The following is an 18,620-nucleotide window of genomic DNA, read 5'->3' as shown; positions in this document are numbered from 1 at the left end:
TCAAGATGACCCATTACCGTTGTAGGTCAAGTGTTCCATTGCCTTTCTACGTCAAGTGTTCCATTGAGTGTTTCATCAAACTTCAATCTGTTCTACTTCCCCTCCTCTGTCATTGTTCTCTGGCCAGTTCCTGATAAGGTGTCTAAGCTCTCTATGGTGGCTCTCAGTGATGGCAGGACCCTGAGAGTGACCTGGTCTCCCCCTAGAGGCGAGTGGGAGAACTACCGCTTCCTGTTGTGGAACAGCTCAGTGGTACTGGTGAATGAGACTCTCAGCAAACTGGTCCGACAGTATATGGCAAGGTCAGGCCTGGGCTTGGTGCCTGGAAGACCCTATAGGGCAGAGGTCACTGTACAGAGTGGACCACTGGGAAATAGTGCACACTGCCAGGGAAGACTCGGTGAGACATTATTATTGCTTAGTGTTTCTTTCTACAAAAGTTGATTTGGAAATGGTTTCCCTAACTTGTATAACATTGTGATAGATGGACAAATCCAACATACTAGAACTAGACACCACCGGTCTACTCAGGGACCACATAAGGTGCAAGTTGGGAATGCGTGCCCCACTCGCTTATGCAATACATGTCGTCTCAGCATTGTACACCCCTGGGTCATTGACGACACACACACACACACACACACACACACACACACACACACACACACACACACACACACACACACACACACACACACACACACACACACACACACACACACACAGACCAAGTTTGAAGTCAATAGGTCGGAGTGCACCAAGTTATGCTGGGACAGACATACACACAGACACACACATAACATACTAATTCCATAACAATCCCTGGTTACTATTCCTGGAATTCTTACCTGTCGTAATATCATTAGAGCTCATTGTTTTGGGGTTTTAAGGATTTTCCCTGAACAATATGCCAATAAAAAAGAAATCGGTTTAAGCTGATTTTCACCCAGATTTGATATCCAACTCCCCAGCGCCCTGGTCTGTCCAGCAGCTTATGGTGCGTCACAGTGATGAGTCAACCTTGAGCGTTCTGTGGAGTCGACCTGCGGGGGTGTGGGATGGCTACACTGTGGTGCTGAGACAGGCGGAGCCTGCCATGTTCATAAGTCAGAAGACCCTACCCTGGGAGGCCAGGGAGTGCACGTTCAACATCCTCATCCCGGGACGCCGCTACATGGTCACCGTGATGACCAACAGTGGCAACCAGAGCAGTTCAGCCTCTGTGTCTGGACAAACCAGTGAGTTTCACATCTTTTGCCCCGATTTACATGAACAATGTCAATCCTAATCCTAGAGACTGTCTTTCTATTCAATCAGGAAGTTTTTTTTGCTATTTGTCTTAACCCCAGTCTTCTGCTCTCCATCTCCCTGTCCCACCTGCCCCCTCTTCCAGCTCCAGCCCAGGTGACCAAGCTGCAAGTGTCCAATGGTGGGACTACAGACAGCCTTCAGACGCGATGGGAGCGAGCGGCTGGGGAGCTGGACTCCTACCGCGTGCTGCTGGTCCATGACAGCAGTGTCATCAAGAACGAGAGTGTTGCGGCCGACACCACCAACCTCAGCTTCCACGCTCTGCGGCCCGGTGCCCTCTATAAGGTGGTGGTGACCACTGTCAGAGCTGGACAGACCTCCAGGCAGACGGTGGCAGAGGGACGCACTGGTGAGACTGAGTGGGTTTTGTCATTGCTTTGAGGGTATTTCTGCTTTTTCTTTTCATCTGGAATCATCGCTAAAAAGGTGCAAAGTTAAAGGGAAAAGGTTGGGGGGGGGGGGGGGCGATTGAGTGAGTGAGTGTGGTTGTCTGGGCAGGCAGCGCTGGGGGTGGGTTTGTGGGGAGAGGGGGAGAGGGGGAGAGGGGGAGAGGGGGAGAGGGGGAGAGAGGGGGATGGGGGTGAGGAGTGGAGGGGGGACCTAATTTTTTCTCTTGTTAGATCGTTAATGTGGCAGATTGTATGGGGGAAAAGCTTTTTAGGTTTATTTATATTTTAAATAAACAGGAATGGCGTTGGTAAGTCACCCTAATAGATATATGGGTGGTGGAGACAAGAAATTATAATGAATTTGTGTCTGTGTCTGTGTACGTCAGTGTCCCACATGGAAGTTAGGCCACCCCTGTTAAAAATGGCACTGATAATAGGCAAACATTTTGTGGAAAATATCAGATCTACAAATTTACGACGGCATAAAAAGACAGAATTGAACTGCATAACAGAAATAAAATCACAAGCGTGTGTTAGTATGTTTACCTGTTTTGCTTCTGTATTCTCCATGGATATGTACACATTACTAGGGTCTTAGGTGTTGAAATGCTATTGTTAGTCCCCTCTTTTTTCAATGTTATTTTGATGTGACGAAAGAATGCAAACAAACAAAACACAATCCTGTCCTTGGTTGTTCGAGCACAATAGATGAAGTCTGAGAATGTCAATTCTCTCTTGCACCTCACCCCTCTAGGTCCTCCAAAATATGCTGACTGACGGACTGTAAACAGCTCTTTGTATCTGAAACTGACAAGAGGATATTGTTGAAAAACTTGCCTCTTATCTGATGTAACAGGAATTTGCCTGGAATTTTCAGGAAGTCAAAACCATGCGAACAAAAAAGAAAGTCAAGGTCCGTTCATCAAAGACTTCCTGTTGGAGAAAAGAACAGGAGGGAGGTTCCGCTGTGCATTGTTGAATTCCAACTAGAGCACTTTGCTTTTCGTGAAAAATATGTGTAATAGATTTTGTAAATCACCAACGGATTTTAAGTGATAAACGGCAAGAAGTAAGCATGCCCCCTAGGCTGCCGAGATTGTTACACCAGTTCTAAAATATAACGTTTCAAAATAAGCAAAAGTTTTTTTCTCAATCACCATTTTTTATTCTCTCTTTCTTCCCTTTCTCCTCCAAGTTCCCGCTGCTGTTGGTGAGGTGACAGTCAGTAACAACGGTCGCATGGACTTCCTCAGCGTGTCATGGCGCCCGGCAGTAGGTGAGGTGGACAACTACCTGGTTACCCTGAGGGACCGGGAGAAGACGGTCCAGCAGTTTGTCATGTCCAAGTCAGCCAGCCCAGAGTGTGGCTTCAACTTCCTGGTCCCGGGACGCCTTTACAACATCTCCATCACCTCCCGCAGTGGTGGCTACGAGAACCACACCACAGTCCAGGAACGCACACGTATGTATCACCTCTGCTCCTCTCGCTGACTCTGCTTTTTAAGAGCAACTGATTTATCAATCTTATTTATCTGTGGGTGTATGTATGCATTTATGCATGTAAGAAGCTATATGAAAGTAAAAGTTATTGTTGTTGCTGCTGGAATGACAATGGAGTACTTTGTATGGAACACAATATTTGTAGGCTTTTACTGTGTTACTTCATATTTGTACATGTTTTAGTTAGCATTAAGGTTATAGCCATGTAGGAAATGTAATATTTGCAATAGACACAAGCATTTGTTATATGCATAAATGTCTCTCCATCCGTCTCAGAGCCGTCCAGTGTCCAGAACCCCCACGCCACCCACGCTGCCCGTGATGACTACCTGAAGGTGTACTGGCGCCATGCGGCCGGCGACTTTGACTTTTACCAGGTGGTCATCAAGCACAATTTCTTCCACCAGAATACGACTGTGCTCAAGACGCAGAACGAGTGTGTGTTCAACGGCCTGGTCCCTGGCAGGCTCTACACCGTGGTGGTCAGCACCTTGAGTGGCAAATACGAGACCAGTGTCTCTACCGACGGACGAACATGTGAGTGACCTTCAGCACTTCAGAATGTTATGTGCATATATCCAAGGTTCTAGATGTATTGTCACATGCTGTACAATAAAGCCATATAGCGACATTAGCAGGCAGTGAAATTCTTGTGGACTGTCTGAACTTCATATTATATGCCCTTTGTTACAGAAGCAAGGCAAGGAGGCAGTGCATGCACCTCCAAAATCTTGAGGAGGTGCTCGATGAAATATCTTACATAATGAAAAAGGAAGGGTCAGACCATGTGCATACTGGATAGTTGGTTTATTCAGCACCATTTCAATCTCAGCTGGCTTGTGTCAGACATTCATGCTGACTATGAGGTCCAAATGTCACTGAATAAAGCAGTCAGGGTTCATTGTATAGCTATGAAATAGATAATACATGAGATTTCTAGGGTTGTACTGATAATTGCTTTAACCTAACAATACATTTTATTTCTTTCATTTTGATAACATTTAACTTTTTTTGTCATAATCACAATGTATCACAAGGTATTTAAGATCATCATTTGGCTCAACTTTTAGTTTAGTTTAGATATGACCCTCTAATGTGTTGAAAAGAAATACTACTAAAACGTAATCACTTTAATGCCAACTTATGTTGTTGTAATACGATATTATACAATTATTTGTTTCTTACAATACTTGAAAATTCCAACACTTAACATATCCCCACTGAGAATAACCCTTATCCTGTCCTGTCCTGTGTAGTTCCTGCTGCAGTGAGGTCCCTGTCTTTGGCTGGGCAGGGGACGGAGGACCTTCGTGTGGCGTGGTCTCCTGCTCCGGGTGACGTAGACCACTATGAGGTGCAGGTGCTGTTCAATGACATGAAGGTGTTCCCGCCCGTCCCCCGGGGAAGCGACATGGGGGAGTGCACCGTGAGCTCCCTCACCCCCGGCCGCCTCTACAAGATCCAGGTGTCCACCGTCAGCGGGCCCAACCACAACGCCAAGTTCATAGAGGGTCGTACAGGTAAACTTTATTTCAGCAGCCCCCTTGTTGCACTCATGCTTAATTTATACTCCGTCATACTATGGTGTCTTGTTCCGAAAATAGATGATTTACAACCTTGTAAATCAGCAATGTTTGGCACGCAACACCAGCCTTCAGGATTTAGGTGCTATTACAGTATGCTACTGTAAGACATGCAAAGCAGTATTACGTATGTAGTCATTTTAAAATAACTTAAAGTCTCCCTCCATTGACATTTTCTTCCTGTTTATCCAAATAATTTTCTCGCCAAACTGCGTACGGGTTGTGGTTTGGAAATTGTGCATCACACATTAGCTACGGCTATACAGTAGCAACCAGACAGACCAGTAGGCCGATTCCCATGGTCCATTCAACCATTTGTTTAGGAAAACATTTAACCGCTGAAAAATATAAAAAACACCAAAAGTAGCTTTAAGCTACTCTTGGTTCATCCTTGTTTTTTAGCCCCCCTGGCGGCTGTAAGGATGGCAATTTTAGTCGGTCGGTCGTTCTATATAAATACTCGATTTTGAAATGTGTCTCTGATCGTTGTCCTCAACACCCAGTGCCCAGTAAAGTGAAGAACATCCACATCAGCAACAACGGCCTGAGTGACAGTCTGAAGATCAGCTGGACTCCAGGACAGGGAGACCTGGACAGTTACTCTGTGTCTCTGTACAAGGACAGTCGCAGGCTGGATGTCAAGCCCGTCCGCAAGCATGAGAATGAACTGAGCTTTGCCTCCCTGCAGCCAGGCCAGCTCTACAGTGTCACCATTCAATCCCTGAGTGGAGAGCTGACCAATAACAATACAGCCAGCGGACGCACAGGTGAGACCTGAGCTTAAAATGACGGGTTTGCATATTTGTGAGCATACAGACAAATACACAGATGTACATTTACAAATACATACGCACGCACGCATACACACACACACGCGCACAAGCACGCACACAAGCACACAAACACACACACACACACACACGCGCACACACACACACACACACACACACACACACACACACACACACACACACACACACACACACACACACACACACACACACACACACACACACACACACACACACACACACACACACACACACAGTTACAATACAGTAATTAATATTGTAATTGCTGTATTGTTATATCATATTATATCATAACATATTATATTAAATGATGTGTTAGGATATGTTGTGTTATATATTTGCAATTATACTATATACTATTATATTGTTACTATACTATTGCTATTGTAATATTGAATTATATTATAATAACAATAACAACATACTATTGTATTATATTGGGATGTATATACCACATACCATGTATATATGTATATATATATATATATATATATATATATATATATATATATATATATATATATATATATATATATGTATATGAATAATGTATACGTAAGTAAGTACGCCATGGGGCGTGCTTTGTGATTAAAAAAATAATGAAGAAAAGAGAGTTGTAAGACTACAGGGCAGGGCCCGACAAGCCTAGTGCTTCTCCCTAGCCCCTTTTCGGACTCTTGGACACTGCTGAGAAAATAATAATAATAATGAAATGTTATTTGTTATTATGTTTGTGCCCATTATCCGAAAATAAAAAAAACTGAACTGAACTGAACTGAACTGAACACAGTTAAATAAAGAACGGCCTCCTGTGCTCCAGTCCCCTCAACAGTGACGGGCCTGCAGGTGGACAACCGTCACAGCACCTGCAGCCTGCAGGTCAGCTGGCAGGAAGCTCTGGGCGTGGCTGACGGCTACAGCCTGCAGCTATTGGACGAGAGGGGCAGTCTGGTCGCCAACTCCTCCCAGCCCTCAGGACAAACCCAACACCGCTTTGATAGCCTCACCCCGGGCAAGAAGTATCGAATCCAAGTCCACACTACCAGCGGAGGAGTCTGCAGCCTGGGGGTCACCGCAGAAGCCCGCACTCGTAAGAATATCTACTATTATACTGTATCTACGCTGTCGGGTTGAAACCTGGTATGCCCAAAACTGTGCCTTTTTTATTATTTAATTGTTTTTCAATTAAATAGTGAAAATAGCCAATCTACCAGCTCACAGCACTTCGCACTATGACATGTTGTGAGCTTGTAGATCTGGTATTTTCAAAACTTTTCTGCGATACTTTTGTGTGATGAAGAAGGGCATTAATTTACAAAAAAGGATAAAAAGTTGAAATATATATAGATGTATATCTGAGACCTTCTAAAATGCATTAGTAAGACCCATCATCTTCTGTGACTCAGGGCCTGCAGCTGTCACTGACCTCTCCATCAAAACCAACACCACCACCAGCCTGTCCTTCCACTGGGCGCCACCGGAGGGCGAGTTTGAGGCCTATGACATCTACCTTTATAATGGGGACGACTCGCTGAGGGACCGCAGAAGTGGCCAGCCCAGCAGCAAAGACTGCTCCTTCCAGGGGCTCAGTCCTGGCGCCCCCTACAGGCTGGTTGTATTGACGCGCAGCGGAGATCAGACCAATGACTCGGCTATCTGGGCCAGGACAGGTGAGGAGGGGGAGGGGATATATCTGAGGTTGATTCGTTTTCTTTTAGTGTTTATTATTTGTCAGTGAAAAGACAGAGGAAAGTGAAGGTAGAGGGGATGGTACAGTATGTGACACCGGTCATCATGACCTGTATTTGAACATAATAAATCTAATAATGCACTAATCGGTGGATCAACCTATAGTCACAGAGGTGTGAATTAATAACTACAGTATTGGTGCAATTTGGTCACATGTATCTTTTTTCTTTTATGATTTGTATTTTAAACGTATCAGCCACATATCACTTTTAGTTTCTGTTATCCAATTAGTTTGATTGTATTTATTTATTTATTTATATGATATGTTGATAATGTTGGATGATAATCGATATTGGAGACTGCCACAAAAAATCGAGAAATGGATAGTCTAAGTCTAACTGATCCCTAGTAACCATTCTCTGTGTACCATGCAGTCCCAGCAGCAGTGACTTCCCTGCAGGCGCAGGGCTCCAACCAGTCAGAGTCTCTGAGGCTGAGCTGGGAGCGTCCTGCTGGAGAGCTCAGTGGCTACCTGTTGTCCCTCTACGACCCCGATGGCAAGCAGCAGGCTGAGGAGCAGCTGGGGACAGACCTAACTGAGTTCATCTTCTCCGGCCTGGTCCCCGGCCGTCTCTACCAGGCTGTGATGCTGTGCCGCAGCGGAGAGCTCGCCAACAGGGCCAACGTGGCGGGCAGAACTGGTAAGAGTTTGGGTTGCCAGTCATAAAATAACTGCATCATATGGATTTGACTAGTTTGGCCTAAAACAAAGGCTATTTAAGTCACTAATTTGTTCTCTATTGCCCTGTTGTGGTTCACCAGCCCCCAGACCTCCCACATCGTTCTCCTTCGGTGGGGTGACCAACACCTCCCTGGAGATCACCTGGAATAGCCCCGTTGGCTCCGACTATGATGACTTTGACCTGCAGTGGGCTCCCCACGACCAGCTGTCCGTCATCAACCCGTACCACACCCGCACCTCCGGCAGTCGCATCCTGAAGGGCATGTACCCTGGACGGCTCTACAGTTTCAGCCTGCGTACAGTCAGCGGAGCCACTGAGCCCAGCGGTGCCCTGACCCTGGCCTACAGCCTGCCCATCCACAAGAGCATTCGTACCAGTAGGTATCAGCCAGAGAAAAGCAGTGGATGTGTAGGACTGTGGTACTGTAGGTGCAACCATACCATACCAGGTTTGGCATGTTCTATCCAGGGTTTAATAAGCCTGACCCCAACCTGGGGGTAGGAAATGCATCTAGTGTGTAGCTTCAACATTGTTAGAGACAATACAGTATAGGGACAACGATATTGTAGTTCGGCTAGTCCTGCAAGAATCTGCTCTCTTTGTCTCTCTTGCATGGTCTCCTCTCCCACCGTTTTCGAGTTGTTTATGATCTTGATACTGTCTAATAGCTGTGATAGGAATCTTTGTAACCCCTCCTCATCTCCATCTCTTACCTCCTGCTTCCTCCTCCTCTTCCAGAGCCAGAGAGAGTCCACAGCCTGCACTGCCGTCCGGAGAGCTCCACATCCATCTCCTGCTCCTGGGGCCCGCCAGAGGCCGACTACGACTCCTATACCGTCGAGTGCCTGCACCAGGACTCTGGGACCCTGGTCTACTCGCGCCGCACGGGCCGCGATTCCAACGTCTACTCCATCACCCAGCTGGAGCCCCACAAGCGCTACGCCGTCTCTGTGAAGGCCATCTCAGACAGCATGACCAGCGAGGCCGCTCAGGACAGTGTGGTCACCATGATTGACCGTGAGTGATCAACAACTCTGTCTCTATATTATATGATGTTAGGTCTTGTCTGTTCTTGTTAGCCATCCAGAATTCCAGTGACAAAATAAAGCAACCAACGAAATCACTACACTACACTACACTACTGAAACCGTTACTGCTGCTATTAAGAGTACAGCTACAGGTCATGCTATTACTACTGCATGAACAGCAACTGCCTTTTTAACCGCTTAAGCCCGAAAATATTTTTATTTTCAGAAAATTACAAAAATAGTGAAAATAGCTGATTTTTGTCTTTTGATATTTTTGGTACAAAATGTTTTGGAAATTATTAAGAAACGTTTTTTTTTTAAGGGTTTAAAGGGGAAATCCACCCCTTTTCAATATTTAACTATGTCATTAATATAGCATAAAGGAGTTGTGTGGAAATAAGAAAAAAGTTCCCCCCTTTCTGTGTTGCCTTGAACTGGAGGATCGATTGTGGGTTTAACATTGCAAATTACACCATGATGAGTCATCACGGTGTAATTTGCAATGTTAAACCCACAATCAATCAATCTTTTCTTAAAATGTTTCTTTCCTTTAAAGTATTGTTTTATTTGATACTGTAGGAGCAGGAGCACCCCAACGAGGTCACCTTGGTTGACTTTTAGTTTGCACAGTGTTTATAGTGGTTAGTGATTATAATATGACTACAGCTACTAGGTACTAATGATAGTTGTGTTATTCCATCTAGGCCCGCCGCTCCCACCCCTCAGCATGCGGGTCAGTGACAGGGCTGCCATGGTAACCAAGTCCTCCATCTTCTTCAAGTTCAACTGCAGTTGGTTCAGCGATGTCAACGGAGCAGTCAAGTTCTTCACCGTGGTGGTGAAAGAGGCAGAGGGTAGGGATGGATACCTTCACATAACAGAATTGAATATTTGCCATTTCACCACAAGGGCTTTATAGTCTCACCAATGCATGTATTTCTTTTAGCATAGGTGAGCCCAATGCGATTACAATTCCTACTGTAAACCTGTCAGCCTTAGCAGAATGACTAGAACAACAAGACAAAGGCTATAAAAGCCTCACTTTCAGCCCTTAGAGGCCCTGCTGCTCTTTATATCCACCCATACCTAAGAATTGAGTGACATTCCTATCCTTAAAAAGCCCAATGCACTCAATAAAAATAAAGAAGAAAATGTTCAATGATTCATTACATTTATTAAAATTAATTATTAGAGGAAGAATTTTGTTTTGTACATTCACTGAAGTAGGGATCATCCTTCAGGGAGCATGAATGAGTTCAGCCATAGGACATTTTGGCCTAAGGGTTGCACTAGACTAGGAAAGGCAACGGGGTCACCAAAAGTAGATTTCTGCAGAGCTTGAAGATGCACAGCAAATCCAGCCAGTAGATATCCTATTATGGACCAAATTGATGGCCGGACCAACCGACAAACTGACCAACATTACCATACTATATATACCGCCATAAACTCCCATCGCACAAAGGGATTAGGCATTAGACTCCCACTGCCAGTGGGACTAGAAATGTCCTCAACATCTTCAAATGGGCACACATCGAGGCAGGTATAAACACACACACACACACACACGCACACACACACACGCGCACGCACGCGCACGCACGCGCACATGGACACAATAAAATGACCACAACCCTGAATCTTGTCTCACCCTATTCTTTTGACACTTTAAGATGTTGAGAATGTCCAACCTGAACAACATCACCCGCTGCCCTCATACCTGGACTACAAGGTGAACTCCTCCGTTAAGGCCTACCAGACCAGCTATTTCCAAAGCCAGTGTGCCGAGGGCCCAGACGCCGGCAGCCAGAGCTTTGAGATCAGCCTGGGCACCGGCATGGACAGCCTGGGAGGGGTCTGTGACAACAAACACCCCCAGGACAGAGACAGAGACCTGGACTCTGTCGAGAAAGTGAGGTGGGACTCAAACCCATTCTGCGATGGACCACTCAAACCCAAGACTGCATACAGGTAGTGTGGAGCACACATAGGAGCTATGCTTTGTCACAGCTAATCTGTAAATAATATGATACAGTACATAATCTGTATTCTATTGACAGCTAAAACATAATTGTAGTCACTGTATATCAACTGTGATAGTTATTGAATATTTTCATGAATGTACTTTGACACACTTTTCCATTTATGCCGCTACAACTGAATACCTGTTTTAGATCTGTACTTGAGAGAGGAAAGATGTCAAACATCAGTGTTTTGTCTCCCTGCTCAGGCTCAGTGTACGTGCCTTTACCCAGTTGTTTGATGAGGATCACCCTGGCAACATGTCCCCTCTCTACACCGACACATATTTGTCCCTCCCTGTGGTCACTGAGGCTGGTGAGGATGATGTTATACGTACTTAAGTCATCTAGCTTACTGATGATCTCTGAATGACTGACATGATAGTATTTGCAGCATAAAACATAACGTATTTGGAGTTCCACACAGCTCCAGACTGGCCTCCAAGTACTCTGGTAACAGGTACTGCACAAGTATCTGGAAATACATACAGTACAGTGTGTCACTCTTCCACAGAACCTATGAGTGGTGTGATTGAAGGTGTCAGTGCGGGCATGTTCCTCATCGCCATGATGGTGGGAGTCGCCGCTCTTCTCATCTGTAGACAGAAGACTCGTAAAGTGTGAGTGTGTATTAATATACAATACTGACAGCTCAGTGTGAACAGAACTGTGCTGGCCAGCACTAGCAGCTGGTTGAATCCAAGGTGTGAAATGAAGGGTTCAACTTAAAACACTGCTGTCTTTTGGTGTTGTCTTGTATTGGCAGCAGTGTGCAGGAGAGACCAGTGGTGAGGATGAGTATGAGGAGAGAAAGACCCGTCTCAGGAGTCCACGCAGGGCCGAGGGGGTAAGAGGATCGGTCATTTAATCAATCTAAAGAGGTTTTTACTGCTCTTTACTGCAAAACATCACAGCAAAGTGCATGTGTAGAACTTTCCAGTAACATACAGTAAGTATTGTTGTTAGTGTATTGCCTGCTTATTAATCTATAATCTTTTGTGTTTGGTAACAAATGCCTGTCTTTCCTTTTTTCAGCAATCGTCGCATTTCAAGGTACTGTATGCCCGGCCAGTACTCTCCTGTTTATTTCTATTATTTCATTAATTTGGTTTGAGGATCTTTTGAGGATCACAGCTGTGTTGTCTGACCACTGTTTCTCTGAGAAGTGTACTCCTTATGGTCTGGTTTCTTATATTGCTGGGGATGTGTGAATTTGATATTATTTGGTTGCACTTTGAATGAGAATGTCTGCAAAATGCTTAAGTTGTAAAATTTCACTTTGACATTTGTTTCCCTGTAAACTACAGTCCCATCAAGATCATGCACTTTGAGTCCCACTACACCAAACTACAGGCTGACTCCAACTACCTTCTGTCAGAAGAGTATGAGGTTAGTTACATCTTTTGCACTGTATTGACCTGTGACTATACAGTATGTTTTCTGTTGCTTAACTTTACAGTAATTACTCAGACTCTACTCAGACTGATAAAAAGACAACAGGACCTTATAGACAGTATTGAGAGACAGTGCAAAACATACTATGAACAGTAGATGGCACACTTCATTCATTTCATTTTGTTAGATTTTGGTATAGATACTGTTTCCAATATACTATATTGTGGAGAATTTAGTGAAATGTTGAAGATTATTCACTATTTCTCTCAGTATCCAATCAATAAAAGTGTTATCAATCTGTCAACCAACAAGTGAATTCTTCTTTAAGAAGTACAACGCCTCTGTGCTGTCAGTCATTTTCTAACAGCAGGTATCACTTTTTTTCAAACATGGTTGTGCCATTTTACCACTTTTATGGCATTTTTATGCCAATTTTGCTGCTACTGACTAATGTTCTATTCAATCATGTTTTTAAACCACATTTGATCGTTTTGTATTGATTTGTTCGGCCTCACTTTGTAACCAAACCATTCCACCCTGATGTCTCTCATACACTCATTACAGGATCTAAAGGACGTGGGTCGCAACCAGCCCTTAGACACGGCTCTACTGCCAGAGAACAGGGGCAAGAACAGATACAACAACATCCTTCCCTGTGAGTGGGCGAAAGTCATTAAGGAGTACAAATATGCAGCGATTAGAGAGAGATTGCGCGTGGTTGTGAAGGCCACACCCCTTCTCGTTCTGCAACCTTCTCATTACTCAGCATTGCATCCAGTATTTATGTGGCGAGAGTCTTGCTCAACCCTCGCTATTTTGTTCCATGATTCAGATGACTCAACGCGAGTGAAGCTTTCCTACGTTGATGATGATCCCTGCTCTGACTACATCAATGCCAGCTATATTCCTGTAAGCCCAGCACTTACTGTACATTCAACTTGATGTCAGTGTGTGTACAGAACCCAGATGCAAAATAAAAGCCTTTATGCCTGGCTCTTACTTTTTATACCTTGCACTAATCTGTTTTTGATGAAGGTATTGTATATCAAATTGAAATATTAAATGTACTGTATGGAAAGACACACATTTATTTTAAGGCTTAAATTAGAAGAATATTATATTAATATTATAATAAGGAAAATATGGATAATGTACACACACCATTGAGTCAAGTCTGACATTGTATATCAAGATCTATGTACAAAGTAAGAAATTATGACCTATGATTACCTCTGGTTCACTGTTTTCAAATTAAATAAAAAGAGCTAGAAAATGATATATATATATAGATAAATAATGTAATGTTGCTCTAATTGTCAGTGAGATATTGTTTTGACCTTTGCACTCTTTGTTCTTGGCTGATCCTAATACATTTAGTTCTACTGTTGCACTTGTAGCAACACGTGTCAACATGCTCGCATCTTTGCCGAATGGTGAATATCTCATTTTGAAACATAAAGTGTTCATGTGTGTTTCAGGGCAACAACTTCCGCAGGGAGTACATTGCCACCCAGGGTCCTCTGCCAGGAACTAAAGATGACTTCTGGAAGATGGTGTGGGAACAGAATGTGCACAACATTGTCATGGTGACCCAGTGTGTGGAGAAAGGCAGGGTGGGTATAAAGATAATATTTAGTGGCTCTTTTATTGGATAAGATCCCTTTGATAAGATCCCTTTAATACATTGGCAACATCTGACCTAACTACTGCATACTGTACATCTTTGTAATGTATGCAGGTGAAGTGTGACCACTACTGGCCATTTGACCAAGACCCTCTGTACTACGGAGATCTGATCGTCCAGATGCTCTCTGAGTCTGTTCTACCAGAGTGGACCATAAGAGAGTTCAAGATCTGCAGTGTAAGTCTAGACCAAAACTAGGTCACATATTACTTGTAGCATCTGTTCGCAGTGTTTGTTTTAATTTGCTTGAGAAACAAGGTGGGTGGGGTTAACCGCACCACATTAAACAATGCAGTGAGTGAAACGATGTTAACAGAATCATAGGGAAATGTTTGAAAGTCCGCCAAGTGTGTACAGAATTTCCGTGACAACCTCACGCTATCTGACTTGTCCTGGTGTTGTAAACCCCACCCATCTGACACTCCAACCATGGCGAAAAGCATAAATGCCATTTGCAAATGCCGTTTTATGCATGTCTGTGTACTTTTTTTTGAGTACATACCTGAATGTTCCCTATAAGAATAGCAGCATCATATTACGGTGATACATCACATCACAGTAATCATACACACAGAGCCATCCTGACCATGTTGCCGTGGGTGTTTTAGGAAGAACAGCTGAGCTACTCCAGGGTGGTGCGCCAGTTCCACTACACAGTGTGGCCTGACCATGGCGTACCAGAGACCACCCAGTCCCTGGTCCAGTTTGTCCGCACCGTCAGAGACTATATCAACAGAACCCCCGGTTCTGGAGCCTCTGTGGTCCACTGCAGGTAAGGGACTGAATGCTCTTTCTGTTGTCATATCCTGCGGTACCAGAGTGATGCTCAAATTAGCCATCTCAGGAATTCTCTGTGAGGTAGTATACAGTTTCTTCATGATGCTGTAAGCTTGAGTTCATCACTGTTGTGGTATGTCACATGGTCTCGCGTAGCCAGACGATCGGAGATGTCTGCCTTCCAATACGTCTGGTGACATCTAAATTCTATGTAGGGGCTAAAACATGGCAAAAAATGGCCGCTAGCAAACACGTCTCAATATGAAGGACTGTCCAAAAGTCTTTGCATTGGTTCTGCGATGCAATTTGTTTTACAATTTCCGAATAGTCTCTAGCCCCTACATTGAATTTAGTTGTCAATAATGATACTGAATGATTCTTGACAGAACTCACACTTATCTCTTTATAGGATTAACATCAATGGGATTGGTATGTAAAATAGTTAAGGGACAGTGCTCTCAATACCCTCATACCTGTCTTAACTACTTCTCCAAAGTGAGTGACACCCACAGCCACAACACTAGAGGGAACAACCATGATCTGGTACCACCCAAATTGAGAACAAACATGGGAAAATTCTACTACCCTGCCACCAAAATGTGGAATGCCCTGACACCATCCATTAAAGGATGTAAGGATATATTACTGGTCTCTTTCAAAATTGGCCTGAAAAAAACATCTATCAGGAGACCACAAGGGGAGGTAAATGTAAATTCCCATCGAAAGGAAGCGCCATTCACTGTCGCCGTTTTTCCTTTTTCTCCTTTGTACATGTACAGTGTTTGTTTTGTTGATGAATTGAATACATAGGACCACAATGGAAACAAGTCCCCTGGACTTTTTTGTGTTATCCTTTTAGCCTTAATGTTTTACTGTACCACGTGCTGTTTACATTTGTGAAGTATTCAATCAATCAAAAGAAAAATGGAGAGTGTGTTAACACTCTCCATTTTTCTCTCCAACTTTTTCTCTCCAACTTTGTTTGTCCTCCCTTGTTCTGGTTATAGTGCTGGAGTGGGACGCACAGGGACCTTCATAGTCTTGGACAGGGTGCTACAGCAGCTGGACTCCAAGGACACTGTGGACCTCTATGGTGCCATTTTTGACCTGCGTCTTCACCGCTCACACATGGTGCAGACAGAGGTTCGTTTATCAAGCCAGCCTGTATCTAAAACTCCAGAGGCAGTCTGTAGAGTTTCTGCTTTAGAATGTTTTGAAGAGGCAGTAGGAAATAGGAAAACATCTGCTAAATTGACCAAGCTAGGGAACTTAAACTATACTGACGGGTAGGCAGGAGCCTTTGGAAATGGTGGGAGCCCACCTATCTGTCCTGAGAGACTAGACTGGGGAGGGGTACGATGGTGGTTTGAGTAGCATTGAATTTGAGAAAACACAGCAGCATTATTTCTGTTTGTGTGTATAAAATGTTAGCCTGGAAACCAGACAAATCTGCCACAGCTCTAAAGACAAATAGCCCTAGGCAGATTGGTCTGGCACTCCTCGATTTAAATTACATTTTGCTCACCCCAGAATTGTGGGCGACCAATCAGAGCACAGCACACTATTCAAAGTGGGAATTTCTTTGCTGTGATGTTTGAATCTGTTTGTAACTGCCCCTCGGACATTAATCTTCCACACCGAAGTTCCAGACTAATATCTTCATAGTGATATTAGTCTGGCCATGCCAGGCTAATAAAATGTTTCCCCTTCCAAAGTCAGTGTGACAGTGTACTCATCCCAATGTTTAATTTCCTTCCCAGTGCCAGTATGCATATCTCCACCAGTGTGTGCGAGACGTGCTGCGAGCCAGGAAGCTGCGCAATGAACAGGAAAACCTCCTCTGCCCCATTTATGAGAATGTGAACCCTGATGCCCAAAGAGGTATGCATCTTTAATTGATAATGTTATCATATCATATCATATCAAATCATATCAAATCATATTATACAAAGACATTGTCACAAATTAGTCTATACCTCATTATTTATTGACTCAAATAGTTCTAGTTTTCAAGTCAGATAACGCAGTAAATCAGTAAATAATTCATCATTTTTATTTTATTTTGGCCCACAGATATGGTGTACACCAGACGTTAAAGATTGTATTGACTACTGAGGGAGAGAAAAAAGGAATGACTTTGTACTTTAATTTTTGTGTTAAGCACTACAGGGAGACATGGCAATTTTATTTTTATACTATTTTAGATTTTTTTTTCTCTTTTTCTTTGCCAGATATTATACGTTTTTGGAAAGTATATAACTAGGCTATTTAATTATATCAGAGTGTTTCAGAATTGTATATATTTAATGCATATGTGTGTGTTTGTATATATGCCGCTTGAATATTTTATAATGGCCGCTTTTGGATATTGTAGTTTTGTTGTGTATTATAAGCTAAGATGTTTGCACATTACTTACTGCTGTGTCAAGTTACAAACGAAAAACGATATATATTGTGTACACCTATTCTCTTTATACTCCATGACGGTGTCACTTGCTGACAAGAACTGATCTTATCGACAAGCGACACATTGTACTACAGAGTAGAAATTAGGCTTACATCAGAAACAGAAACACTTTATTGCCAAGTATGAGGTTCATAAAAGTTCATAAATTTGCTTTGGCACAATGGGACACATTGATGCAGTAACAACCCAACCTTAAATGAGTAAAAGCAGGACCACCGGCACTCTAAATGGACATACAGGACTCGCATATAGTGCAGCAGAAACATACAGACTGTAGACTACATTTTTAGACCACAGTGTGGAATTATGAGGTTATTTCAACCAAATTCACTTCTGCACAGTAAACATTTTTTTGTATCTCTAGCCTCTTTTGAGAGATGATTCATTATGACTAACAGTGAGGTCAGCATATTTTTCCTGGCAACGATACATTTGCTGCGTTTATCTTGGGTCTCTATCAGAGGAGAACATTGCAACCAAAACTGTATGTCATGGCAATCACAAGCTCTGCACTGAGACATTGTTCCAAACATGTCATTAGCAGCTGTCAGTCTGGAGAGTTTATATATGTAGGCTTTTCAGGAAGTCCACAGTGAATTTATTTTGTGTGGATACAGTACTTTAAAATACATTTTCTTACTGAGGGTAATTTGTCTTAAATGAGAAATGAAGTTGACTCAAGTGCGTTTGTTGACAAAATGAGAAATTTATTTTTAGATGTTGTATATAGCCATGGCTGCTTTTTGTTTTACCGAAATGGGGGGGAACATTTTTATTTAACCATAAGCCTATGTGAAGGACCATGTTTAGTACATTATCATGTGTCTAACTTACCCGTGTCAAATGTGTAAGCAATGAAACATCATGGATGTGGAAATGTCACAGGTCTGTGAGCATTAATCCATCACAAATGCATACCTGCTCCAACATGACCACAGTACTCACTGTCAAAGAATGTTTGATGGTAATCATTAAACCAAAAAATCCAATCAATGCCACAGGACTGTATACTGAAGTTCTTTACAACATAAATCAACCCATGCAAATGACACATTATGACACATCTGCAGTCATTTCGATAAAACATGTAATTATGTGTTTTAAGATTGGAAGACTGACACACCATTACTTTCTATTACTCATTCATTATGCCTCCCCTGGGAGAGGCCCTGGGTGTCCCAAAACATAGGAGACTTTCTTTTGCCTTTAACGATGGCAATC

The 18,620-nt window shown here is 43.2% G+C and overlaps 1 protein-coding gene across 3 annotated transcripts in view; it reads left to right on the top strand.

Annotated features, from left to right (window-relative positions):
- ptprbl (protein tyrosine phosphatase receptor type B, like) overlaps positions 1–18,397 on the top strand; it is a 34,583-nt gene extending 16,186 nt beyond the window's left edge. For 2 of the 3 annotated variants that reach the window (XM_080438756.1, XM_080438758.1), the window contains 27 exons: positions 128–400; positions 972–1,238; positions 1,394–1,660; positions 2,896–3,162; positions 3,477–3,737; positions 4,457–4,720; positions 5,287–5,550; positions 6,416–6,685; positions 7,002–7,265; positions 7,719–7,985; positions 8,107–8,403; positions 8,766–9,044; positions 9,760–9,909; positions 10,729–11,026; positions 11,286–11,392; positions 11,591–11,696; positions 11,843–11,923; positions 12,112–12,129; positions 12,384–12,465; positions 13,036–13,126; positions 13,304–13,380; positions 13,950–14,084; positions 14,210–14,332; positions 14,764–14,927; positions 15,940–16,075; positions 16,693–16,813; positions 17,006–18,397. In XM_080438756.1, coding sequence (XP_080294882.1) covers positions 128–400; positions 972–1,238; positions 1,394–1,660; positions 2,896–3,162; positions 3,477–3,737; positions 4,457–4,720; positions 5,287–5,550; positions 6,416–6,685; positions 7,002–7,265; positions 7,719–7,985; positions 8,107–8,403; positions 8,766–9,044; positions 9,760–9,909; positions 10,729–11,026; positions 11,286–11,392; positions 11,591–11,696; positions 11,843–11,923; positions 12,112–12,129; positions 12,384–12,465; positions 13,036–13,126; positions 13,304–13,380; positions 13,950–14,084; positions 14,210–14,332; positions 14,764–14,927; positions 15,940–16,075; positions 16,693–16,813; positions 17,006–17,028 — 4,952 coding nt within the window. In that variant the 3' untranslated portion in view covers positions 17,029–18,397. The remainder of the gene's footprint in view (positions 1–127; positions 401–971; positions 1,239–1,393; positions 1,661–2,895; positions 3,163–3,476; positions 3,738–4,456; positions 4,721–5,286; positions 5,551–6,415; positions 6,686–7,001; positions 7,266–7,718; positions 7,986–8,106; positions 8,404–8,765; positions 9,045–9,759; positions 9,910–10,728; positions 11,027–11,285; positions 11,393–11,590; positions 11,697–11,842; positions 11,924–12,111; positions 12,130–12,383; positions 12,466–13,035; positions 13,127–13,303; positions 13,381–13,949; positions 14,085–14,209; positions 14,333–14,763; positions 14,928–15,939; positions 16,076–16,692; positions 16,814–17,005) is intronic. The other variant, XM_080438757.1, reaches the window with a different exon arrangement.
- The last annotated feature ends 223 nt before the right edge of the window (positions 18,398–18,620 follow it).

This window comes from Gymnoscopelus braueri, assembly GCF_963280865.1.
Source record: "Gymnoscopelus braueri genome assembly, chromosome: 9".
In the NCBI taxonomy this organism is placed as follows: Eukaryota; Metazoa; Chordata; class Actinopteri; order Myctophiformes; family Myctophidae; genus Gymnoscopelus; species Gymnoscopelus braueri.
Note: the sequence above shows the minus strand (reverse complement) of the source record. Positions and strands in the feature narration are given on the sequence as shown.